The 27,062-nt window shown below is 42.0% G+C and overlaps 1 protein-coding gene across 5 annotated transcripts in view; it reads right to left on the bottom strand.

The window, feature by feature from the left end:
- IDE (insulin degrading enzyme) overlaps window positions 1-27,062 on the bottom strand; it is a 202,357-nt gene that overhangs the window by 151,720 nt on the left and 23,575 nt on the right. For all 5 annotated transcript variants that reach the window (XM_077455220.1, XM_077455217.1, XM_077455218.1 and 2 more), the window contains exons 2-5: window positions 20,861-21,039; window positions 15,287-15,494; window positions 3,338-3,507; window positions 459-581 (exon numbers count right to left, since the gene is read on the bottom strand). In XM_077455220.1, the coding sequence (XP_077311346.1) occupies window positions 459-581; window positions 3,338-3,507; window positions 15,287-15,494; window positions 20,861-21,020 (661 nt within the window). In that variant the 5' untranslated portion in view covers window positions 21,021-21,039. The remainder of the gene's footprint in view (window positions 1-458; window positions 582-3,337; window positions 3,508-15,286; window positions 15,495-20,860; window positions 21,040-27,062) is intronic.

Raw genomic sequence — 27,062 nt, 5'->3', positions numbered from 1 at the left:
AACATTTTTCTTTTTTACACTGTCAGCTGCAAACGTGCAATATACACATTCAGCATCTGCAAGTCAAAAGTAGAAGTCAGGTGCCTGAACACCACAACTCCAGCACACACGTGCAAAAGTTAAATTGAAGGAAAATGTTGGCTCAAAAAGAACAGCAGAAGATGGTTACAGCAGCAAAGGAACATGCAAACCTTGCATCTCTGCAGGAGGGAAATCGCAAAAGGTAAGTCTGACAACATGTGCAATTATGAATAAATGCACGTCACTGCAAACGCTGCCACGCCCCTACCACACTAATGTTGCGCGCTTAGGCCCTTTCAGTTGACCAGATTATCAAATTGGGGGGAAAAAAAAAAACACCCTATGCTTTTATCACATTGCACTTAAGATCATATTGCAATAAATACAGACAATAGAAACCCAAAAAGAAAAAAACATGTATGAAAGGAAACTCTTACCTCTGCCCAGCACACAAATAGACATGAGGTTCGATGAGTAATTAGAAGAGTGAAATTTTAGCAGTTCTTCACGGACATCCATGCCATCCTGTGTTGGCCTTGCTTCAAGAGTGAGCTTATTACCTGGCAAGAAACAAAGTTATTTAAACTGATCTATTCTTGGGTTCTATTCCTTTCATAGTGAATATTGACCTCAGATTTCAGGTGAGGCAAGGGGAACAAGTTAGGCATAATCACTAATCTTCCTTTGGCAGCACATCAAGTATTTATGCTCAATAGCGATGCAAACTTGTGTACATGTACAGTTAACAAGCAATAGGCCTAAAGAATAACTACTTTTTTTTATACAGTACAAATTTATATATACATACACACACACACACACACACACACACACACACACACACACACACACACAAGCCTTCCTTCAGGACCCTCTCAATACCCATAACCTATCCCTGTGCCACTGAGATCTTCGCTGTATGGCATGTGGTTTCTGAACAATTCCTCAATCCAAGACATTATCTCAATTAATTCATATGCAAGAGCCCAGATAATTCTTGTTCTGATGCTACATGGCCCCTCCCTAGCAAACCGAGATTTAGCATGCATGTGCTGAAGGGGTAGCATCAAGCTCGTTATCCAGTGGCCACTCATCAAAAAAGGGGCAGGCAAGTATAAAGCTCGCCTTACACGGTTCAGTTCTTTTATTCAGCCAGCAGGTTGCGCGGAAAAAATAAAAAAAATGGCCAACTCCTCCATCCACACAATCAAGGTGAATGTCAACATACTCTCCTCTCGGCTGCGTCATTGTATTCTGACAGCGAGTCAGCTGGCCAGTAAATTGCAGCACTGATGGAACTACGTTTTTACCAACAAGTTTGTTTGCAAACAGTCAAATCAGTAGATCAACTGTTCTACAATAGGACTGGTCATAGATGAATCAAAATTTTTCATGTTCAGCAGGGACTGTATGAGTTTCAATCCATCTATGGCCAGCTTTAGACATGGAATGGTGCTGGGCAAGGGTGTTGGGTCATATTAAAGTGAATTGTACTCAAAAAGTGCCACCAAATTGATCCCCAAAAAAGGGATATCAACCCTCCCCTAATGTCAGTATTGGGGCAATAATAAACAAAGAAAAAAAGACCGACCTGTTAGATACTGGGCTGCCTCTGCACTATGTGGGAAATGCAGATTGTTCTCTGGTTAATAGTTTATTAAGCCGCTGCCTTGTGACCATTTTTTTGTATTGCACAATACTGTATTTTCTGTATTCCTTCCTACTCTCAAGGCAAACACTTGGCTAGGAAATATTCATTTTTGACCACTTTAAACATTTCCATGTTGAATCTACAGCATCTTATTGTATTGCCACAGTGTTCTGCATGCAATAAAGACATAAATGGGGCCAGACAATTGAAATCCGCAGATGGCATTAAGAGCCAATTCGTTTTTCCCATGTGGATGGTAAAGGCTAAAGTTAATACCAATAGTATTGATTAAACAGTCTTGCACTCCTTGAAAGGCATATACTCTTAGATCCTCAACCTGGCATTGGTGCTGCAATGTACCACATTGTTCATGAATAGTAGCATATGGCAGCAGTGCACAAATGCCACATCTGTGCCGACAGCCCCTTTGTGTATTCCAGTACAATCAAGCATCACTCCAAATGGAGAGCAGTTCTGCCATACAAATAAGGTAACACAAAGCCTGAAACACACATTTAACAGACTTCCACACAGTCAACACTCAAGCCATTCATTTCATTTTTTTTTGGAAGATAGGGTAATACCTCCAGTTTTTATTATCCATTATTAAAAACAACCCTGAACATTGCTTACAATAAGCAAGGTTACTGTCTGAACCCTCAACATGCAGTGAATACTTGAACCCCCTGTGCGAAAAGAAAAATTCATCACCACACTCGCAGGTTGGGACAATTTTTTTCTTGCATGCAAGAGCATCAGTGGTTTAACACTGGAAAATGTCTTTTCACAAATTACTTTTTCAGAGTGGCGAGAGGTGACCTCTGCTATATATAAAAAAAGTTGCTGGAATTTTTTTTTTTTTGATAGATTCTTTGGAGAGCAACAAGCCTGACCAGTATCTAAAAACCACATGCAGGCAAATCTGCGTTTCTGGGTATTGGGGTTGGGTAAAAGAAAAGTATGGACTCTTTGGGTAAACCAATACTGGGAAAATATGTAACCTTCCCTCTCTATAAAACACAATCTGTTTTGAGTATTCAGTAAAAAAAGGCAAGTTTCCTACCAAAAAATAAAAGCTTGGGATAGAAAAAAAAATATAAAAACCGAGGAAGGCACGGCACATGAAGGTTCAAGAAAATAAATATCGACTTAACCAAATCAAATATGGGGGGGGGAGAAAGGGAGACACGCATCAAAGACAGGGGCCACCCCACTCCTAGCATTCTCCCTCCCCACCACGGGAAAGGTGGTAAAGCTTGGGGAGTTCGAGAGGCAGTGGGTGGACAGTCTAATGCATCCAAGACCAAGAGCTCACGTTCAAGTAGCCAGTTATGGAAGGTCTCCTATGAGTGATATTCTGGAGTAGTTTGGAATTGGCTCCAAAAAGGACCAGGTGCACATACATTTGAAGGGATTATCCTGTGTCATTGCAATCAGATGTACCAATCTTTACTAACCTAGGGCAACTGTGTACTTTAACAACCCTAAACTTGCAAACCATCCCCAAAAAGTGATAAACATCTGTTGCCCTTTTTCCTCAACCCCTTTTAAATTACAATCCTCTGAAAACAGAGGAGATGTGGTTACGTAGAAGGATATACTGTATACACAAGAAGCTACAGTTAGGATGAGAAAGCAGCGAGAGGCCATTAGTACACTACCAACCTGTTCCAAATTTACTGAAGGGATGTTTGGGATTCCCTGTGACTTTCTCCAGCTGGGCAAGCCTCCAGGCATCATTCATCAGGTTCTTCTCATGTTCAGAATCCACAGCATTTACTTCACGATCCTTACAGTTCTCATCAAACAGAGGAGCCAGGAAAAACTGGGAAAACCTGTAGAGAAGGAATATAGATGTAAATATCATAACAAAGATTACTGCATTCAGTCAGCATCGAATTCCTGCAGAACAGCCAAAATACAAAAAGGTCACCAATTTTACTAAAGATCAGTGGCAGAAATTTCTAAACATGACATCTCTCAATCTTTAGCTATAGAAATGGCTTTTCTTAAAAGGAATCTCTGGAAACAGAGAAAGATATTTGAACATGGGAAGTGATGATTTGATATAATTTCACTAGATGTTTGTAAAGCTTTAAGTGTTCATCCCATCCAGTTCATCCATTACTGATATTTTATGATTTTTGAAGCGTTTCCCTGGAGAACAATGTTTTTTTTCCCCCAGCAATGGAGTATCACATTTTGAGTGGCGATAGTAAAATGGGGAATCTCAGCAGGGGCAGTTGTAAAGCTTTGAAAAAAAAAAAAAAAAAAAAATTATATTATATATATATATATATATATATATATATATATATATATATATATATATATATATATATATATATATATATATATATATATATATATATATATATATATATATATATATATATATATATATATACACATACACACATACACATACACACACACATATATATACACACACACATATGCAGTTATCAGATTGTTGTCCTGTATGAGAAGCACTTCTTTGCACAGTGAAATTTGAAGCACACTATATATAAGATTATTCATCATCTTTATATATTTTTAATATTTTTTTTCATCACTATTTTTATTCAATTGGACTACTTATTCAGCACATCCGGTTCCATTGCCCATTGTTATTGGTATTATCATTTGTATTTTGCAGCAGCCTTGTACATATTGTCCATTGTTTTGTGATAACATCCAGGTGATAGCAGCTATATTGCATTTGCAAGATGGACGCGGCGGACTACAGGGATCAGCGGCGACTTCGCTGGCTCCTGTGTCAGGTAAGTGACACATAATGAGCTACTATGCGATGCATAGTAGTCCATTATGCTTTACCTTTGCAGGGAAAAAAAGAGGAAGTAAACCCATCAGGGTTTACTTCCTCTTTAATAGTAGATTGTGTGTTTATTTTACTAATTCATTCAACACTAGGTGGCAGCGCACAACTACCACATGCATATACACTAGGCTTAGGAAAAGATATCCATCATCCTAAGACATTAACCAAAAACTGAGAAAACTGAAATTATCCTGGACTGGTCCTACACTTGGTTTGCCAGCATCCAAATCCTTCGGAAGGTAGCAGAATAACGCAAGGTTAAAGACTCCTGTTTTCCCCAATGAACAAGAAAAAAAATTCAGTTTTTGGTGGCCTCTTCTAAAAACGGCTTTAAGTTCACACCTAGGAATTATTTAGAACAGTTACATGGGCGAAAAATTAATATCGCCAATTAGAAATAAGTATTTATGGTAGGGGGGCGTGACCAGAAGTGGATGTGGATGTTGGTGTGAGAGGGAGAGCGATGTGAGAGCGAGTGCGCTCTCCCCCCCATCTTCTTTGCCCTTCCCCCTCTGCTCTCACCTGGAGCAATTCCCCTCCAGGGAACCTCGGATCACAGACTTCATTAGTAATGGCATGCTGATGAGAGTGGAGATCTCCTCTCAAACATTCAGGATACCAAGTACAGAGAACTGTTCCCAGCTACCTGACAGAGGCACGCTGCTGCAACAGGAGGAAAACCCCCTTTCCTCTCTCATGACGGAAAGGCATCTCAACTAAAGGCTGCCAGTATTAGTATGAGAAATCCTCTTTGAACTTCTATGGCAGCTCCACAGGCTGAAGGAGAAGGATGAAGGAGAAGGATGAAGGAGAAGGATGAAGGAGAAGGATGAAGAAGGATGAAGGACAGCTCATCCCCCCTGCTTTGAAACTCTTCGGATATCAGTGCTGTGGCTGGGTGAGAAACTCCCAGTTATTTATCTGTTGGAGAGGGGGAATAGAGACTGTGTAGAGATATTACAAGGATTTTCCTCCTGCCTCCCTCCACGCCTTTCTTTATACTCTGGCATGAAGCCAGAAAGCTGGACTGAGAGGAGTATTTTTTTTTCCAGTGAAGTGGATTGCCTCCCCTTGCCTCTCCTTTTCATTTCATTGTCTCAGCTGGTCGGGTCTGCACTGAGCTCATTACACTGGTGATGCTGGAAACTTCATGTGCTGAAGGTGAAACATTTACTTTGTTTCTTTTTGTATCAACTATCAGGGCCGGTTCACACAGCCCGTGAATGGAACCGTTCTGAGAGGAGCGTCTCGAGTTGCTCCGACTCAGAAAAAAAGGTTCCTGAACTACTTTTGGGCGACTTGCATTGACTTCTATACAGAAGTCATCTGCAAGTCGCCGCAGATGAGACAATCATATTATAATATAAACATCACAGTGAGCCAAGACTCGGAGGATTAACCCTTGCAATACTGGCTGATACTTGGATAATCTTTCTCTCCCTAGTTGCCTGTTATTTCTGGTGTATCACCAACTGGTGGTTATAAAAAACTTTATTCCAAAAATACAGAAGCAGCTCTATAATAGGTGTGGGAAACTGAAAGAGCTGGGCTATGGGACAGTTTCACACCAGAACAGCGAGGATTAACTTAAGTATTTTTTGCAGTTTTATCTGTGTTTTGGTACCATCCTAATGAATTACATAAGCGTATAGCTGTATATTCTGAGGAAACCCTCTGAGGGACTTTTTTTACATTTAAATACATGTGTGTGTACACCACTCGCACCCAGAGACCCCCAGATGCCTGAACTGCTTCCACCTGAAGAATTCATCTTAGATTGAAGTAGGATACCTCCAGACCCTGTGTCTGGCTGTGCCCGGGGCATGATATAGAAGCCTTATAAACCATAACAGTGCGGGGAAGCGCAGAGGCAAAAAAAAGGAAAACATATATTTTTTTTTTTTTTTCCCTACAGCGCTGCGTACTAACCCCGAAGGCATTGCTTACGCTCATCTTGCATATCCCTAGCGGGGAAAACTATCTACAGTGTGTTGTGTGCTGATATCCTAAGTGAATTCTTGCTTAAATTGTTGCTATACTATCCAGACTTTTAGACCCCTTTCACACTGGGGTGTTTTTCAGGCGTTTTTCCGGCGCTTTAGCGTTAAAAAAAGCGCCTGTAAAGCGCTTGAAAGAAGCCTCATCTGCAGTCCCAATGTGAAAGCCCGAGTGCTTTAAGAGCCCTTTCACAATGTCAGCGCCCGAAAAACGCTCGTAAAGCGCCGCTTAAACTAGCAGTGTTTTACCAGCGTTTTTCGAGCGTTATTGGGGCGTTTTTAACCCGTGCTAGTGGCCAAATAAAGGGTTAAAAGCGCCCACAAAACCCTGCTGCCAATAGCGTTTTTCAGGCGTTTTACAGGCACTTCCCATTGATTTCAATGGGAAGGGGCGCTGCTTGCAGGACTTTTTTTGACGCCCTGCCAGCGCAGCGCCTCAGTGTGAAAGCACTCGGGCTTTTACATTGGGATTGCAGTTGCAGCTTCTTTCAGGCGCTTTTTTTAAACGCTAAAGCACCTGAAAAACGCCCCAGTGTGAAAGGAATCTTGGTGTGAAAGCACTCGGGCTTTTACATTGGGATTGCAGTTGCGGCTTCTTTCAGGCGCTTTTTTTTAACGCTAAAGCGCATGAAAAACGCCTGAAAAACGCCCCAGTGTGAAAGGGGTCTTAGATCTTTAGGCTGCCTGGTGGTCTCATGGGCTGAATACAGGGGATATGTACAAAACTGGGCTCAAATCGGACTGGTGAGTGACTTTTTTTATTTAAGAAAAATATCAAGCTGCAGACGAATTGATGAGCAGGAGCTGTGGGAAAAAGTTAAAATCTGCCTGTAACTGTTATCACAGATTGTTCTATATCGATTTACTCTTTAACCACTTTCAGACCGGACCATTTTGCTGGTCAAAGACCAGACCACTTTTTGCGATTCGGCACTGCGTTGCTTTAACTGACAATTGCGCGGTCGTGCGCCGTGGTTTCCAAACAAAATTGACGTCCTTTTTTTTCCACAAAGAGCTTTTTGGTGGTATTTGATCACCCCTGCGGTTTTTATTTTTTGCGCTATAAACAAAACTAGAGCGACAATTTTGAAAAAAAAAAAAACTCATTATTTTTTACTTTTTGTTATACTAAATATCCCCCAAAAATCTATAAAAAAACATTTTTTTCCCTCCGTTTAGGCCGATACGTATTCTTCTACATATTTTTGGTAAAATCGCAATAAGCGATTATTGATTGGTTTGCGCAAATGTTATAGCGTTTACAAAATAAAGATAGTTTTATAGCATTTTTATTAATAATTTTTTTTTTTTTTTTTTACTAGTAATGGTGGCGATCAGCGATTTTTATTGTGACTGCGACATTGTGGGGGACCCATCGGACATTTTTGGGACCACTGTCATTTATACAGTAATCACTGCTATATAAATGCAGTGATTCCTGTGTAAATGACAGTGGCAGTGAAAGGGTTAACCAGTGGGTGGCAGTGTAGGGGTTAAGTGTTCCTAGGGGTGTGTTACTAACTGTGGGGGGGTTGGTCTTTCATTTAGTGAACACTGATCTCTGCTCCAATCACATGGAGCAGAGATGAGCGTCACTAGTTGCTAGGCAGAATGGAGAAATGCTGTTTACACGGCATTTCCTCCATTCAGCCGTCCCGTGAGACGATCGCGGGGATGCCCACGGCGATCGAGTCCGCGGGTCCCGCGACCGGACTCACGGGGGTCCCAACCAGCGCGGGAGCGCGCTGCCGGCAGCGCGCTCCCGATGGCAGGGTGGCATTGAAGATTAGATGTACATGTACGCCAATATGCCTGCCCGTGCCATTCTGTCGACGTACATCATTGTGCGCTGGTCGGGAAGTGGTTAAAATAAGCTGAAGGAAATATTAGGGGAAGGGGGTGTAAATACACCTGGTTTGGAAAACCTTGCCCACTTCAGGACTATAACAAAATAGATGTAACTGCAAGTGGATACCTATTGGGCCATTTGAAGCTCCTGAAAAATCTGTCAGGATTAAATCGCAGAGGGGAAAAGAAAACCCTTTTTTTCCTTCCCCCCCCCCCCTCCTGGATGGTTACAGTTTGGAAAATATACAGGTACGCTGTTAATTGACAATATTGAACTATTTTTTGCGTAACTGTCGCATTTTTGTACTGGGGAGAAGAGAAAAAAAAAAAAAAAAGTTGCAGGGAGTGCAGCCGGTTGCATAATACCCCTCCCCCGTCTTTTTTTTTTTTTTTGCTCTGCCCCTCACTGGAGAAGTGGTGCTGGTTCAGCACCCATTTACTAAGTGTAAGCAATATGACCAGAAAGAGGGGAGAAGAGCAGTCACATCAGGAAAACGCCGGGGCACAAACAGCACGTCCGGTAAAAGAGAAGGAAAGGGGAGGCCAGACGGCAGCGGCCACAGCAGCTAAACTTGAAAGGTTTGCCCATACCCCGGAAAATTCCCCTAATAAAGGGCCTCAGCAACAGCCAACAGTAAAAGCTCAATTAGCTCAAGACAGAAAGAGTCAAGGCAAAGTGCAGGGCCAGAAAAGTTCGTCACCAACAGGGACAAAAATGGCAGGCAATAATAAGACAGTAATTGGGAGCTCAGAGCCTATGGTTGAACCCAACTCTCATACCCCTGTAGTAGAACAAGAGGAACAGTCACTAAAGGATATATTTACCGCCATTAATGAATGCAAGAGCTCATTGAACGGTTTATGTGAAAAAATTGGGGGAACTAAGGAGGAATTACTTTCGCTTGGTCAAAAATTGCAGAAAACCACGGAAAGGACTACGGCCCTAGAGGAAAGATTGAGTTCAATGGAAGATGACTTTGTTCCTCTCAAACAGGAAATTAGACTAGACTAATACGAGAACAAATGTCTCTCCAGGCTTTAAAATTGGATGAAATGGAAAATAGGGCACGTAGGAGCAATGGATTAAAGATGAGTTTGGGGAGACCGGTTTTTCGTCTCTGTTCGCTATAGAGAGCTCATAGAGTTCCAGCTAGAGCTCCGTTAACTGATGGACACCCCCGGTCAATGCTCTTAAAGTTAAATTTTTAAGGATAAAGAAATTCTTCTGAGAAAAGCCAGGGAGAAGAAGAATTTTTTTTTCAAAAGTGTCAGGATCTCATTTTATTCAGACTACTCCCCAATGCTACAAAAACGCAGAGCAGAGTTTACATGGATCAAACACTCTCTGCAGAAGCAGAAAATCATGTATGCCCTACTGTACCCAGCCCGTCTGAGGATAAGGGCATTGGGGACGGACACAAATTTTTGATACAGTAGCTGAGCCGACAAGATGGCTTGAGGAGAATAAGAAGAATCTACAGGATGAAGAACTCCAGAAATGATATTATTGGACTTTAGGTTTAATCTAATGGGGAGGGGGGAGACATATGCGTGGATATTATAATGTATGGGGCAGGCAATGTGCCAGCCAAGTGGTTGTTTTGGTTGTATTTGTGGGGGGGAGGTAAGAACAAGTATAATTTAAGAATGGTATGTAATACACTGGGGGGGGGGGGGGGGGGTCTAAGGAGTTGGATGAGGGGTTAGTTTGGAGAAAGGTCACGCATGAAACCTTTGGGGGGAGGTAAGAACAAGTATAATTTAAGAATGGTATGTAATACACTGGGGGGGGGGGGGGGGGGGGTCTAAGGAGTTGGATGAGGGGTTAGTTTGGAGAAAGGTCACGCATGAAACCTTTGGGGGGAGCCAAGGTAGGCAATGGGATGGGGGTGGGGAGCAGGGAAGGTACTTTAACCACATTAAAATCAGTACACAGGATTGTCACGTGAATAGGGTAAAAAGAGTTTTTTCTTATGCATTACGAAATGGGATTGGTATAATAATTCAATTGGTTGGTTATTTATGGGTGCAAGATGTTCAGTTTTTTGGAGAAAGGGTCTTAAGCGAACATAATTTGTTATTAATGGAAATGGGTTGCCTCCCAAGTTCTGGTGGCTATAGTCTGGTAGGCCAGGAACATAATAGAACCCCTGTCTACACAATTTAGTAGTTTGAAAATAGCCTCCTGGAATATCAGGGGGCTTGGGAATCCAGATAAGAAAATGGCTGTCTTCTCAATTATGGAGAAAAACAGAGCGGATTTATTAAGTCTACAGGAGACACATTTGACAAAAGACGCTATGGGGGGGACTCTACAGAAAGCAATTCCGGTTCCAATACCATTCGGTTTACTCCTCATTTGCAAGGGGGGCGAACATAATGGTTAGAACCGGGATGTGCTTTGTTCCTCAGAAAGTTATAATCGACACGGAAGGACGCTATGTGTTTCTACACTGTCAAATAGAAAATAAGCCCTATATTCTGGTAAACATTTATATCCCACCACCCTTTAAAATGGAGGTATTATTTAGGTTGGCAGAATTTCTGGAAGATAAAGAGGGTATACCAGTCTTTGCGATGGGGGTATTTTAATGAGGTACTCAATAGGGAAAAAGATAGGTTTCCGCCTGGGGCTCAATCAGACAAGGCTCTGGAGAGCCAGTTAGCCCAATTTATGGAAGAATTAGATATGTGTGATATTTGGAGAACCCAGAATCCAACTTCGCAGCAGTATTCGTGCTTCTCCAGCTCATATAAAACACTATCAATAGACATGGCATTTGGAAATAGGGAGGCACTCGGGATAGTAGAAGACAGTCTATTCCCCAAGGGGAGTGTCGGACCACTCACCTTTAATTTTAACAGTTCAAGCTGAGGACAAATTTTTGCAAAGAGAATGGAAAAGAAGTCCATTCTGGTTAGAGTTGATGGGGGGACCAACCGAGGTAAAATGAAAAATTAAGAGAGTTTGTAACTTTAAATTAGGGGACAGCACCGATAGGGGTGGTATGGGACACCCTAAAGGCATTCCTTAGAGGGTTAATAATACAACAGGTGGCAAGGATTAAGACAAATTCTAGGAAATGGGAAGAGAGTATCAGAGAGGAAGTGGTGGAGGCTGAAAAACAATATGTGGAAGACCCAACCCCTGAAAAACAGGAGAGATGGCTTAGAAGCCAGCAGAGATATAGAAATGTTGTTATGAGAAAGGTGGAGAATAAGCGCCTGTTTCAGAGACAAGCGGCGTTAGCTGATGGGGAGAGTGTAGGCCGTATGCTTGCTAGGCTGGTTAAAACCAACAACTCCCCGTCAGGGATCGCGACGATTAGGCTGCCGGGGGGGGGGGGGGAGATCTCCTCTCGGACCTCTGAAATTCTGGACTCATTTAGGCAGTATTATTCAAAGCTATATAAATCTAGACAGAAAGAGGAGAGGGGGGAATGGGATCGATTTTTTGAAGAGATAGAAATGCCAACACTGTCAGAACAAGCAAAAGAAGAACTAGAGAGCCCCATAAGCCTGGAGGAAGTACAGTGTGATGTGGCCGAGGTGGCCAATCAGAAGTCTCCAGGACCAGATGGTCTTCCAGTAGAAATGTATAGACGGTATGGGGAGGAGCTTATCCCAGAACTATTGAAGGTACTGGAGGATGTGGCATCAGAAGGGGGGCTGCCTATTTCAATGTCAGAAGCCACCATAATAGTGCTGCTAAAAGAAGGGAAAGACCTTAAGGACACTGCATCGTATAGGCCAATATCATTGTGCTCTGATGTGAAAATACTTGCAAAAGTATTGGCAGCAAGGGTGAATAGACACATACAAAAACGTATACACCCAGATCAATGTGGGTTTATAGCGAATAGGGCCACCAGTGTTAACATCAGGAGAGTGTATTTAAACTTACAGATTCCGACGCTAAACACGGGGTCGCGGGCCATAGTATCTCTAGATGCCGCTAAAGCTTTAGATAGCTTGGAGTGGGGCTATCTATGGCGGGCTCTGGAGATGTTTGGGTTCGGACCCACCTTTATAGGTTGGGTAAAAGCACTTTATAGGACCCCTAGAGCAAAAATAAAAATTAACAACATGTACTCTGACCCAATAGAACTTGAGAGGGGTACACGACAGGGATGTCCCCTGTCACCCCTGTTGTTCGCTTTGGCAATTGAACCATTGGCGATTGCCATTAGAGCAGCAGGGGCGATACAGGGATTTAAAAGAGAAACGGGTGAAGACAGGATTGCATTATACGCAGATGATATCCTGTTCTTTCTTGGGGATATAGATGTATCCTTAGTGACGGCCATGAATATAGTGGAAAACTTTGGACGGATATCAGGGTTGGTAATTAATTGAGAGAAGTGTGCATTGCTGCCGGTAGACCCAATAAGCTCTTTGCCGCCTGCAGTTGCTCAACTGCGGGTGGTAGACCGAATTAAATACTTAGGAATATGGCTAACAAGGGACCCAAACCAATATATAAAAGATAACCTTGCTCCCCTCCTGTTTAGTCAGAAGCGGGACATTTGGAAACATCTACTTTTGTCAGTAGCTGGCAGAATTCATTTAATTAAAATGGTCTGGATGCCCCAGTTGTTGTATTATTGACACAACGCCCCAGTTTGGATAAGAATGGAATGGTTCAAAAAGATTGAAACTTTATTTAGGGAACTAATATGGACTAAGAGACAACCTCGTATAGGCCTACAGACACTGCAGTTACCAATAAAAGAGGGGGGAGCAGCAGTCTCACACCCCCGCTGCTATTTTCTGGCCTCTCAGCTACAGCATTTGAGGGGCTGGGACAGGGTGGAGGATAGGAATAAAAAAAAGGAGCCGATGCTGTTGCAGGGAGCTAAGCATGTTAAGCTGGTGGAAGCCGACTCATTCCTTTCTGAATGTCCTACATTAAGATTAATTACAAAGGTCTGGCAGGCAGTAAAAAAAAGAAATGGGATACGTAGGACCAACAGAATATACCCCACTGTGGGATAATAAGCACTTTCCAGACCTGACACCTATAGGTAAAGTAGGTGTATGGGAAAAGTGCGGTGTGGCAAGATTGGCCCAACTATATGAGGGGAGCAGGTTGAAGTCTTTTGAGGAGTTGAGGAGGGAGTATGGTGTTCCTAACCACTCGTTTTTCCGATACCTTCAGATAAGACATGCCCTACAAACACATTCTAGAAATCAAATGGTAGTATGGTGTAAAACCCCTCTTATTAAAAAAGTGGTGAATAGGGAGTCATCTAAGGGATTGATATACGAGATATATGCACAGCTCTGCAGTAAATTACTAGGGACGGATTGGTTAGAAATAAAAAAAAAAAGGTGGGAAGAGGATCTTGGAGTAAAGATAACAGAAGCACATTTTTTTTTTTACATAGGGCTTATTATACCCCGAAAAAACTTTTTGGATTTGGTTATAGAGTGGACGCTAAATGTCCAAGGTGTCAAGAAAGTGGGGATTTGATACATATGATATGGAAGTCTCCAAAATTATTTTTTAGGTACTGGACAGGAATAGTGGAAGTTATTAACAATACTTTTGGGACCATGCTTAAACCGGGGGAGGAGATATGTTTATTGGGAAAAATAGAAGACAGGAAGATATCGGAAAAAGTTAAAATAGCAGTGATAAGGGGCCTATTTCAGGCACGAAAGTTAATAGCCCAGAAATGGCAAATCGGTAAAATCCCCCACGTGTGAAGAATAGATAAAGGTGATGGATGATACTGTATGGAGGGAAAAAGTGGTATACACTAGAAGAAGGAACTTTGGTGGTTTTTTAAAGTTGTGGACACCATGGTTGGATAAAATGGGTTGTCCACCATAAATGGGCACATGGTAAGAGAGAATTAAACACTGAGGGGATGATATAAGGAAGGGAGAATAGATTAGAAGAGTGACAAAGTAATTTATGTGAGGGAAAGTAGGATAGATAGGATGGGAGGGGTTTAAAGGGTTATAGAAAGAATAATGTATAAAGGGAGCTACTAATCGTGACACTGATGGAATTGTGTAAGATTATCTCTTGGTAGTTTCTTTATTCTTAACATTATGTACATTTTACATGTTTATAAAATAAAAAGATTTAATAAAATTAAAAAAAAGAAATAAGGATTTATTGTGCTGGAAAAGTGGTGTAGTAGTTAGCACGTTCACCTAGCAGCAAAAGGGTCGCTGGTTCAAATCCCAACCAGGAGGACACTACCTGCCTGGAGTTTGCATGTTCTCCCTGTGCCTGCGTGGGTTTCCCTTGGGTACTCTCGTTTCCTCCCACACATAGCAAAGACATGCTGGTAGGTAATTGGATACTGTCTAAATTGGCCCTAGTATGTGTATGTATGAATGTGAGGTAGGGACCTTAGATTGTAAGCTCCTTGAGGGGAGGGACGGATGTGAATGTACAATGTATATGTCAAGTGCTGCGTAAATTGACGGCACTATACAAGTACTTGAAATACTAGAGGCGATTCAGTTCGCATTGTGCGCTATACAAGTATTTTATTCATTCAAATACATCCCATTAGTGCATTCTTATGTATATCATGCCATTTTGTTACTAAAAAAGTATTTGACACGAAAATGTTGATCCAAACCAAAAATTAGGCCAAATGCAACAACCCAGGCAACAAACACACCTCAAAAAAGTGCCAGATAAACAGGGTAAAGACAGGTAGACATCAATACAAACCAAAACTGGTTACAAACGTGCCTACTGCGCTCCTGCCGTCATCGACCTGGAGCTACTACTGCAGCTCACAATCCAAAGAGATAAAAATATTTAGAGTACTCAAATGCAAAATGTATTACTAACTTCATCATGACAAGTTCTCCTCAAGCCATTTTAATTTATCATCATCAGTATTTGTAGGTGTACAAGTAAAAATAGCAATGAGCCAACAAGAGTTTGTGGTCACTTACCTGTCCAAGGCTCCCTCAAGGTGCTCATGAGACACGTCAAAATAGTAGTTTGTATGTTCTCCGCTAGTAAAGGCATTGGCACTCCCTGCATGCTCGCTGAGGAACTGGGTATACTCATTTTCTTTGGGGTACTTCTCTGTACCCAAGAACAGCATGTGTTCACAAAAGTGGGCAAGACCCGGGATGTTTTCAGGATCAGATAAGTAACCTGTTGAATAAAATAGACAACATCCATGATTTTATGCATTTACAGCTTAAAGTTGAAGAAGCAAAAAACTAAACACACAGTTAAAGTATATACATTGGAACGGTCTTGTGTTTCTTTCCATCCAATGAGATATCCACAGCTCTGTCAAATAGCACAGCTTTGGTTAAAGTGTCACTAAACTCACATCATAAAAAACTATCAATAAAACGGTGTATTACATGCTGTTCACACTGAGTCACTATGAGATTAGTTTTCTGTATTCTGCAAAAACACCTGGTTGATGTTGCTAATATCTACCTTCTGTCCATGTCCCCAATTCAGCTACGGATTTGCAGCTGTGGTGACAACTATGCACGTGCTCAGTTTTCAGCAAGTTTCTATGCTAAACATTTCTTCATCTATCACATCTAAGCAGCTCATGTGACTATAGAGAGATACACAAAGGTATATACACAGTGGTAAATGACAGCCCACCCCCATTAACCAGCTAAACACAACGGGGGCGGAATATTACATGTAGATTAATGGTTGATTCACCTCCCTGTTATTCAGGCTGGAGGGGTGTGACCAGCAGAAATCCGCCCACACCAGGTTATTTCCACAAAATAATAAAGATTTGATTTCAAGTATATCAATTAAAAACCGTTTGATATTAAATTTTTACTCTGTATTCCAAATTCTGTTATTTTGGGGTTTTTTTATTTTTAGAACATGTGACCAGCAGCAGAGGACTAGAAGCTTGTCCTGCGGCAGCTGTATTTAGATTAGGAAAAAAAATACTTTTTTTTTTTAAATTACAGTGCCATAGTCCATATACAGAAATAGAAGGGATGATGTAAATTTAAAAAACTGTGCGCGTTTAGTATCATTTTAAATGACATTTTGCTACTGAATTTAAGGAGTATGGTCTGGTAAATTTTCTGCCTCCAGCCTGTGACTAGACAATAAAAAGAGCAGAAGAGTTTGAGTCCATTCACACTTGTGTGACTTCGGCTTTGACCAATGTGATTATTTTGTTTGTGCTTTACAAAGTCGTTGGACATGTACTGAATGGAAAAATGTGTTGTGCTTCTTTAACGAATTACAAATTTTTTCGAACGATTCCAAAATCGGTCAAAAATTTACCGATTCAAATTCTGTGTGAAGAATAGCTGGTTGTCAAAGAGCGGGCCAGGAAGCCGGCCACCGCATCCTTAACAACCGATGACTCATCAGCAGGTTTCCCCCATGGACAGCTGGATGTAAACCAAAAAATGCTGGCAAAAAAAAAAAACACACACACACACACACACACACATACACACAGGCTCCTCCCTCCCAGGCCCTTCAGGTCTGGTATGGATTTTAAACGGAAACCCCAACTCAAAGTAAAAAAAAAAAAAAAAAAAAAAAAAAAAAAAAAACGCGTGGGTCCCCCCCAGATCCCATACCAGATGCTAATCCGAGCATGCAGCCCAGCAGGTCAGGAAAGATGGGGACATACCTGTTCCCATGTGGATGGGGGCAAGGGCCTCATTCCTACAAACCTGGCCAGTGGTTGTTACATCACTGGGGGGCCCTGTCCCTTCATTATTTAAAGTGGTTGTAAACCCTTACAAACCACTTTGACCTACAGGTAAGCCTAGATTAAGGCTTACCTGTAGGTCCAAGAAATATCTCCTAAACCTAGACGGTTTAGGAGACATTTACCTGAAGACAGCGGCGCGCAGGGTAAGCCGCAGATCGCGGCGGTATGCCGCGAGTGTCGGCTCCCGTGCGCATGAGTGACGTCATCGCTGCTCCGGCGAATCGCAGCGCCAGAGCAGCGAGACCCACCAAGAAGATGGACGCTTGGAACTAGAGGTCGACCGATATATCGGCCGAAATTTGGCGTTTTTTAATTAATCGGCATCGGCCGATTGTGCTGTTAAAAAAGGCAGATTATATATTCAGGGTGACTTGCAAATGACTTCAGTAATAGAAGTCAGTGCAAGTTGCCTGGAGACTTGAGTGAAGCAACTTGTCTCCTCTCTGGGCAGTCTGCCAAGAAAAGATCAAAAAGATACAATGTTTACACTTGAATGAATGAACTCAACTCTGTGTGTAGAGTTCTCAGTTTAACCATTTAAAGACTAAATCTTTTTTGACACTTGATGCTTACAAATAAAAGTCCTGTATTTTCTGCTAGAAATTCACTTAGAACCCCCAAAATTTTTTTTAGCAGAGATTCTAGGGAATAAAATAGTGGTTGTTGCAATATTTTATGTCACACGGTATTTGCGCAGCGGTCTTTCAAACAATTTTTTTGGGAAAAAAAAAAATAGATTTAAAAAAAAAAAAAAAAAAAAAAAAAAAAAAAAAAAAAAACCACCACACACAGTAAAGTTAGCCCATTTTTTTTCCATCCACAAGTTTTGAGTGTGTGTGTGTGTGTGTGTGTGTGTGTGTGTGTGTGTGTGTGTGTGTGTGTGTGTGTGTATATAATATTGTAATAATATATATATATATATATATATATATATATATATATATATATATATATATATATATATATATATATATATATATATATATATATATATATATATGTGTGTGGGGTGTGTGGGTGTGTGTGTGTGTGTGTGTGTGTGTGTATATATCATTTTATTTATTTTTTTCATTCTAAATTATACATACAAGTGAACTGTTTGGATGTTTTTGTTTTTTTTTAATAAATGTAAGAAATTTTCTCTATCACTTAAGGCTGCTTTCACACTCCAGCGAGCAGGCGTTGACGGTAAAACGCTGCCAGTTTTAGCGGCGCTTTACCGTCATTTTAGCAGGGCATTTATAATCCAGCTAGCGGCCCAGGAAGGGGTTAAATGTGCCCGTGAAGCGCCGCTGCCAAATCGCATTGCAGGTGCTTCAGCAGCTGTACCCATTCATTTCAATGGGTAGGAGTGGTGGAGGAGCGGTATACACCACTCGAAAGATGCTGCTTGCAGGGGAGCCGTTTTTCAGGCACTTTACAGGCGCTATTTTAAAGCGCCTGAAAAACGCCCCAATGGGAAAGGTGTCTAACTGTTAGATTTTAGGAGATGAAGGGGGAAAAAAAAATAAAAAATAATCGGCCTAACATATCGGCCCAAAAAAATAAAAATAAATAAATAAAAAAACGGCATTATGTATCGGCCATCGGCCATGGCGATTTCTAAATATCGGTATCAGCATCGGCCAGAGAAAAACCCATATCTGTCGACCTCTACTCGGAACTACAGGGGACAGCGGTGACTTCACTGGCTCCTGTGTCAGGTAATAAAGCATAATGGACTACTATGCGATGCATAGTAGTCCATTATGCTTTACCTTTGCAGGGAATCAAAGAGGAAGTAAATCCATCAGGGTTTACTTCCTTTTTAAGAGCTGTCAGATGGCAGAAACCTTTGTAAGGACCGGAGGACCAGGGCGGGGGGCAGGGGCAGTGTTTTTTACATTTTTAAAATAAAGGAATTGTCTGTCATTTTTTACACTACACTTTTTTATTGGTGAATGAGTTAGGGTACCAAGTTATCCCTCTGCTCAATCTGAACAAAAGCATACAAAACATCTGACCGATTGCTAGTGCTGCACCTCCCTTTCTGAGCTCAGGTTTTATTTTACAGTTGGTTACAATAGGCTGGTATGCAAGTCAAACTTATTTCCACTAGTGGCATGTAAAAATCAATCTCTGTTTTAAAGCAAGCCTGTGCTCATTGCCCTATAAAAATTGACACCAACTGTGCCTCAGTATTGGTTAAAGAGGCTACCCATCAAAGTGGCATGCCAATGGTAAGGGTCAAGAAGTGGGAACAGAGGCCAGATAACATGGTAGCATTTTACATATCAGACAGCCATGCTTATTAGGCAGGGGTAAGCAAACTCAGTACCCCAGCTGTGGTTAAGACTACAAATACCATCATGCCTTTGCGAGTCATGCACGTGGCTGTCAGTCCTGAACGAGTTAAGGAACTTCGTTTCCAAAACACCTGAAGCTGCCCACGATTGAGTTAAGATGTGCTACATGAAGATCAGACAGGATGTGCAAATATCTGAAGGAGCCTCAGTGCATGACAGTGGCAGTTACATAAGTTTACATTAGTAACAGTCACTTAAACACAACAGTGCTAGGTTTTATTGGCAAAGCATTTCATTTAAAATGTGTGGTTGTTGTAAAATCTGCTGCCTTCTGCCAGTGTGCGTTTGCAACCACCTGCATTGATATAGATATCACCCAGCCAACTGACAGTTTTGCATACATTTGCTTAAAATGTAATAGAACACCTGCTACAGGTTATTCTTTTGTCTTAAAATGGACATGCAAGATCTGTTCAGAGGTATCTCTAAAACAGCACTACTTCTACTACTAGTAAAAAGGGAGAAATTGTTTCTCTTTTTTCCATGGCTGGTAGCAGGTAGTAGACTGGTTTTCAACAGCACTAGAAAGTTGATTGAGCTTCCATATTAGAGTGTCTCAGAACTTGAGGAGCTTGTGAATGTTTGAAATAGATCAGTGGTCCTAATACCGGGCTGGATGTGTCTCTTTGCTTGCTCTTATCTTCCTCTTGGGACACAACTCGTCCCGCCGACGGCGCACTACTCCTCCCGCCAGCACCGACAACGGGACATTATTCCTCTTCTCACCAATACTAATAACGTACAAATATTACTCTTCCTATTGACCATAGTTGCAAAGTAATTTTTTTACTCCCACTGACCACCAATTATTTGCTCCCACTGGCCACAGTACAGCCCCCTAAAATCGGAAGGATCATAAATGAGGCCCTTTTTTTTTTAAAGTATGGAGACCCCTTAGCTACATGCTTCCAAGCAAGGTCCCCAATAGGAAGATCTTCCAAGGATACATGAATACAATGGTAATTTAGCCCACCAGTGTCTAGACATAACTAAAATATATTAGTAGGTGGCAAGAACCTTTCAAAAGCCAGCATCTAGTAATAATCAACATGCACACTAACCCTTACAGCGTAATCCTTAATCTTTAAAAAAAAAAAAAAGGAAGGAGAAACATGTGGATCCTGCCAGAACTCCACTGTGTGTCTATCTTCTTCCAATAAGCTGACAATTATTGCCGCTACTGCAGTATTGTTGCCTCTGGACTACACCACATCATGAAGGTGTGGAGACTGGGACATGTTCTGTCGTCCAGGAGAGGAAAATTAACAATGTTTTGCATTTCAATACAACAGAAGCAGCTTTACCAGCTGACTACGGGAGCTTATGGGAGTTTTGGTAGGATGTCCTGTTGAGATAAACAAAATTAAAACTTTTTTTTTGCACAGGTTTTCTGAGAAATACAGTAGTAATGTTGCCTGTGGGAGCCTCCAAAAACATTTGCAATGCAAACATACCAACGTAAACATCGAGAGCTGCTGAAGATTTGTCAGTTGTGGGATCGCTTATCAGGACTGCTTTTATTCCATTGGATAATTCAACACCACGATATTCCCGCTTATCTTCATGAGACTTGACAATGTCATTAGTGACTCGCTGGACCATAAGAGTATTCATCTTGTTGTAGGTGTGAAATCTGTTAATAAAATTTGTCTGGTAAATATGAGGCAAAAAATAGGGAAGAACTAAAAAAATGTTTTTTTTCTTTTTACTACAGGAGGAAAAACACACACACACACACACACACACACACACACACACACACACACAGTATATCACCAAAGGCAAAGAAATACAAAATCAGTCTACAGTGCAGATGAAGGGGCTGCATTACACACACAAGCTCGTTCTTTGTTAGGTTTCCAGCGAGCTCCACTCATTCAGAAGAAAAAAGTGGATGTAACGCTGCCAGCAGAAGCTTGTTAGAAAGGGATTTTTCTTCTTTTGAACGTGGTAGTACTACTACAATTGTATAAAATAGCTGACAAACAAAGCTACTGATGAAAAGTTAAAGAAAGAGTAAGCAGAAAAGTAAAGCAAATAACCAGTCACATTCCTTGTTTACTTTCCCAAACAATAAGCGATGAAAAATGACTGGTTACTACAGTATACAAAATTACTGAATTTGCTCTTAATGTGTCTTTTCATAAATAGCCCTCACATTGCACAGATCTTCTTAAAGCGGTTGTATAGTATCTTTTATAACTTTTACCTATAGGTAAGCCTATAATAAGGTAGGTAAAAAAATAATCTCTTAAAACCGATATGGTTTAGGAGATATTCCCCTCGCAATGCGCCGCTGACTGCAGCGGCGCATGCGCACAGGGGATTTTCGGCTGAAAGTCTGGCAGACGCCGGACCCTACCGGAAAGAAATCTCACGCACGCATGTGCAAGAATGACGATATCGCGGCTCCGGCCACTCACAGCACCGGAAGACACGCAGAGGGAACATGTCAGCTCCCTTGGCAAGCTCATTATGACTTTTCCCTTGCAGGTCAGAAAAAAAAAAAAAACAACAAACACCACACACGTCAGTGGGGTTACTCCTGCTTTAAAGGTGGTGTAGGAAGGAAATAAAAGTTCAGGGCTGACCCTACAGTACAACAGTGGCAACCCATGAGCCCTACAACATGAAAGACTATAACCTAGAGCAGTTCAAGTGAAAAGTTTAGACAAAAAAAACTCTCTCTAATCCTACGTTCTAAGCCCTTGTACACACGATCGGAGAATCTGTCGGAATGAGACTTATCGGACCGTGTCGTCAGATAATCCGACTGTGTGTGGTATGCATCGGACTGATTCCGTCCGACCCAATTTTCCAACATGTTGGAAAGCTTTCCCGACCAACTGGGCCAGACGGACCTAATCCGATCATGTGTAGAGCATTTTGATCGGACCAAGTGCAGGGACTAGACAAATTAATACACAGATATAATAGTAATGATTAAATCGGTTTCTACGGCTACACATTTTATTTTCTTATACGACAGTTTGCTGAAGACTGCTGAAGACACCATACCTCTGGCAGCATACAAAGCTTTGAAACTTATCACCAAGCTGGACAGAGGGGAAACCTGTCTACTCAACTGGAAAAAGGTTCCCATATGCCAGCACACCAAGTTTTGCAGCTAACCCTCAAAGTGGACAGATGGAAACCCATTTACCCAGTTGGAGGAGGGTTCTTGTATGCCAGCACATTTTGGGAAAGAGGCCAGAAAAACAAAAAACAAAAAAAAAACAAAAAAAAACAAACAAACAAACACACACACACACACACACACACACACACACACACACACACACACACACACACACACAATAGTGGCCATAGGACACCCATCAGTCATCCTCATCTTTAGGTGTCTGAAGAAACAATGTAGCAAATGCTTGCATGCCTGAGGTCTTGGTGAAATGCCCTGCGGCCACTCTAAGGGACCCAAGTGGCATATGGCTACAGAGGTTTAAAGTGTAAATACTCTCTTCTTGCTATGTTACACCCAGTATTGCTCCAGTCAGCTTATGTTTATACTCAATTACACTCAAAATGTGAATATTGACTACTCCATACTAGTTAACACGTGGATGGAAGATGAAGACTTTTGGCAAGCAAGGTACAGATGAACTCAGTTTACTGGAAACCCTCTGTACAGTCAACATATCTAGTCTGGACATATGGTATTACACAACTGGAAAAAAATAAATAAAAAACACAGACACGTATACTACAGCCCAAAGATAATGTTCCTCATATGAATAAAAATAAATAAAATCTAGATTGGCCTTGACCGATTGCTACAGGCAAAACTCCATTCATACAGTTGTCACGAGGAACAGTTTGTACCATAGTTATCCCATCCTGCAATTAAATACAATATGCTGCGACTGGATAAGTGCCATTGCAATATGATGCCACACAGAGTTAAAGTGTTACTAAACCCAGGACCCTGCATTCACTATATCTGGTCTCCCACAGCTAATATTCATTACCTACTGGGTTATACTTCATCTCCAAGTGAATTGACACTGGTAGACCAAAAGTCTTTAGACAGGAAGTGATCTTCTAGATAACCTCTCCCATACAGGAAGTACTTTAATTTTGTAGCAAGCACTGAAACCTCAAAAAAAAGAGGGGAGGGATCTCTGGGTCCCATGATGTAATCAAAGAAAAAGGATTTTACAGGCATGACAAAAAAAAAATAATAATAATCCTAAAATTTTATTTTTCATACATCATGGGACAGTGTTCTGCTAATATTACCTACTGGGGCCTCCCAGAGCAATAGCCTTGAGGGGAGGGAGACACTCTGCCAAACAATAGCCATCAGAACTTATACAGCAGCCCACAGTACACTGCGGCTAAAAGCCGAATCCTCGGCTGCTCGAACATCCACTTGATAATATTTTGTGAACGTATGCACCGAAGACCAGGTAGCAGCCTTACAAATCTGAGCCACTGATGGCGTAAAGCCCAGGAGGTTACTACACACCTGGTAGAATGAGCTCTCACCCTAAAAGGAAGGAGGCTTTACATTTCAGACCATAGGTCTGAATGACCAATTGATGGACCCAATTGACACCGATGGCCCTGGAAGCTGCCTGCCCCCTCTTGGGTCCTTTTGGTAAAACAAAAAAGGAGTCTGAACCTCACAGATCTAGACTAGAGGTCGACCGATATGGGTTTTTCTCTGGCCGATGCCGATGCCGATATTTAGAAATCATGGTGGCTGATAGCCGATATATAATGCCGATTTTTTTGGGCCGATATGTTAGGCCGATTTTATTTTATTTTATTTATTTATTTTTAATCCCCCTTGATCTAACACACCTTTCCCACTGGGGCATTTTTTAAGGCGCTTTTGGGCTAAAAATAGCGCCTGTAAAGTGCCTGCAAAATGGCTCCCCTGCAGTCTGTGTGAAAGACAGAGCGCTTTCACACTGAGGCGATGCGCTGGCAGGATCTTAAAAAAAAAGTCCTCCAAGCAGCACGTTTGGAGTGGTGTATACCGCTCCTCCACCACTCCTGCCCATTGATATGAATGGGCACCACTGCCGAAGCGGTGCTTCATGGGCGCATTTAACCTCTTCCTTGGCCGCTAGCTGGGTTATATGTGCCCCACTAGCAGCCAAATTGCACCGCTAAAATGATGGTAAAGCGCCGCTAAAACTTGCGTTTTACCATCAACGCCTGCCCGCTCCAGTGTGAAAGCAGCCTTCATTAGTGATACAGAAAATTTCTTACACTTAAACATTTATTAAACAAAACAAACCTCCAATCAGTTTACTTGTATGTATGATCTAGATTAAAAAAAAAAAAAAACCTATATATTAAATAAAAAACGGGTAGTCAAAACTTTTGGACAAAAAAAAAAAAAAATGGACTAACTTTACTGTTTTTATTTTATTTTTATTTTTTAAATGGTGTATTTTTTTCCCAAAAAAATGCATTTGAAAGACCTCTGTGCAAATGCCGTGTGACATAAAATATTGCAACAACCGCTATTTTATTCCCTAGGATCTCTGCTAAAAAAAAATATATATAATTTTTGGGGGTCTAAGTGATTTTCTGGCAGAAAATACAGGATTTTTACTTGTAAGCAACAAGTGTAAGAAAAGTATTTAAATGGTTAAACTGAGAACTTCCACACAGAGATGACTTCATTCAAGTGTAAACATTGTAACATTTAGTTCTTTTCTTGGCAGTCTGCCCAGAGAGGAGGAAAGTGTTGCTATGACAACTCAGCAACTCACACTGACTTCTTACAGAAGTCATTTCAAAGTCCCGCTGTAGAATCGGCTTTTTATCAGCAGAATCGGCCGATGCCGATTATTTAAAAAACGGCAAATATCGGCCGATATATCGGCCGGCCGATATATCGGTCGACCTCTAATCTAGACAAATAAACCTTGACTGCCTGGACAATGTCCAAGGAATACAAAATAGTCTCTCTTCTGTCAAATGAGGCAGAGAGAAAAAAATAAAAAAGGCTGCAAAATAATGTCCTGATTTAAATGAAAAGGCTGACACCACTTTTGGAAAAAAAATAAAAAAAAATAAAAAAAAAGGGAAGGAACAGGTCGTAACACCAAGGATCAAGTATGGTTTCCCTGCACGAAAGGGCCGCCAACTTGACACCCTTCTAGCCTAGGTGATGGCGATCAGGAAGGCTAGCTTGCATGACAGCAAGTCTAATGGAATTTCCTTGATAGGTTCAAGACGTTTCGATTGCTCTTGTAGAGTGGGCCGTGACTGGAAAAGGAGGCACCTGCCTCTTCAAGGTGTAGACTTGGACTACAATCTGTCTGATCCACCTGGAAATGGTGGCCGACGAGACCACCATACCCTTCTTAGGACCAGTCACCGAGACAAACAGCGAGTCTGACTTCCGAAAGGAAGCCGTGACAGACAAGTACACCTTCAGAGCCCTAACCACAAGGAGCGTGAAGGGCCACCTCTTTGGGGTGCTTTGGCTTAGAACACAACAATGGTAATACAATGTCCTCATTGATATGAAATGCTGAGACCACTTTCGGTAGAAAGGACGGTTGCGGACGCAACACCACCTTATCCCTGTTGATGACCAGATAAGGCGACTTGCAGGACAACGCCGCCAGTTCCCGAAACCCTCCTGGCCAATGTGATGGCCACTAAAAAGACCCCCTTCTGTGAAAGGGTCAACAGAGGAATCTCTCGGATATTCTCAAACGGCGGCTTCTGAAGCGCAAACACCAGGTTCAAATCCCACGGAGACAACGGAGGACGCGCCGGAGGGACTACATGGCGCACCCCCTGAACAAAAGTACTCACTAGTGAGTGAGACGCTGCTAGGGATCGCTGAAAAGAGACAGCCAAAGCTGAAATTTGCCCCTTGATGGTGCTCAACGCCAACCTCTGGTCTACACCTTGCTGAAGAAACAGCAGGATCCTGGAAATAGGGTGGCATCCACACTCCTCTTTCTCCTCACACATGGAGATATAGGCCTTCCAAGTACGATGGCATATCTTCCTAGAAAAAGAATTCTACGCTCTCAGCTTAGTCTGCCACCAGGCACACCAGGTCTGCGTACCAAGCCCGCTGAGGCCAATCTGGGGCAATCAGGATTACCGGAATCCCCTCGACTTCCACTCTGCGAAGCAGACGTGGCAGCAGAGGAAAGGAGTAGATCAGCTGGTACTGATCCCACTGAGCCACCAGCGCGTCCAACGCGCCTGCCCACGGATCTCTTGTCCTGGACACGAATCTTGTGACCTTCCGATTGAGCCAGGAGGCAAACAGATCCACATCTGGTGTGCCCCACTTCTGGCACAGCATCCTGAATACCTCCGGATGCACTGCCCATTCTCCTGGGTCCAGCATCCAGAACGTATCTCTCTGCCCACCCTAGTATGTGAGCGACCTCCCGAGCAGCGGCGGAAATTCTTGTTCCCCCTTGGCGATTTATGTATGCCACAGCCATGGTGTTATCTGACTGTACCCTGGTCGGACGCCCTTGAAGGCACGTCGACCACGTGTGGAGGCACAGCCTGATCGCTCTTAATTTGAGCAGATTGATAGGCAACTTGGATTCTTCCGTTGACCAGAAGCCATGAGCCGACTGAATCCCCATCACTCCACCCCAGCCAGCCAGATTAGTGTCCGTAGTGACCACTGTCCAATCT

The sequence above is a fragment of the Lithobates pipiens genome, unplaced genomic scaffold (assembly GCF_037356315.1).
Source record: "Lithobates pipiens isolate NorthernLeopardFrog02 unplaced genomic scaffold, aLitPip1_a1.2 Scaffold_25, whole genome shotgun sequence".
Lineage (NCBI taxonomy): Eukaryota > Metazoa > Chordata > Amphibia > Anura > Ranidae > Lithobates > Lithobates pipiens.
Note: the sequence above shows the minus strand (reverse complement) of the source record. Positions and strands in the feature narration are given on the sequence as shown.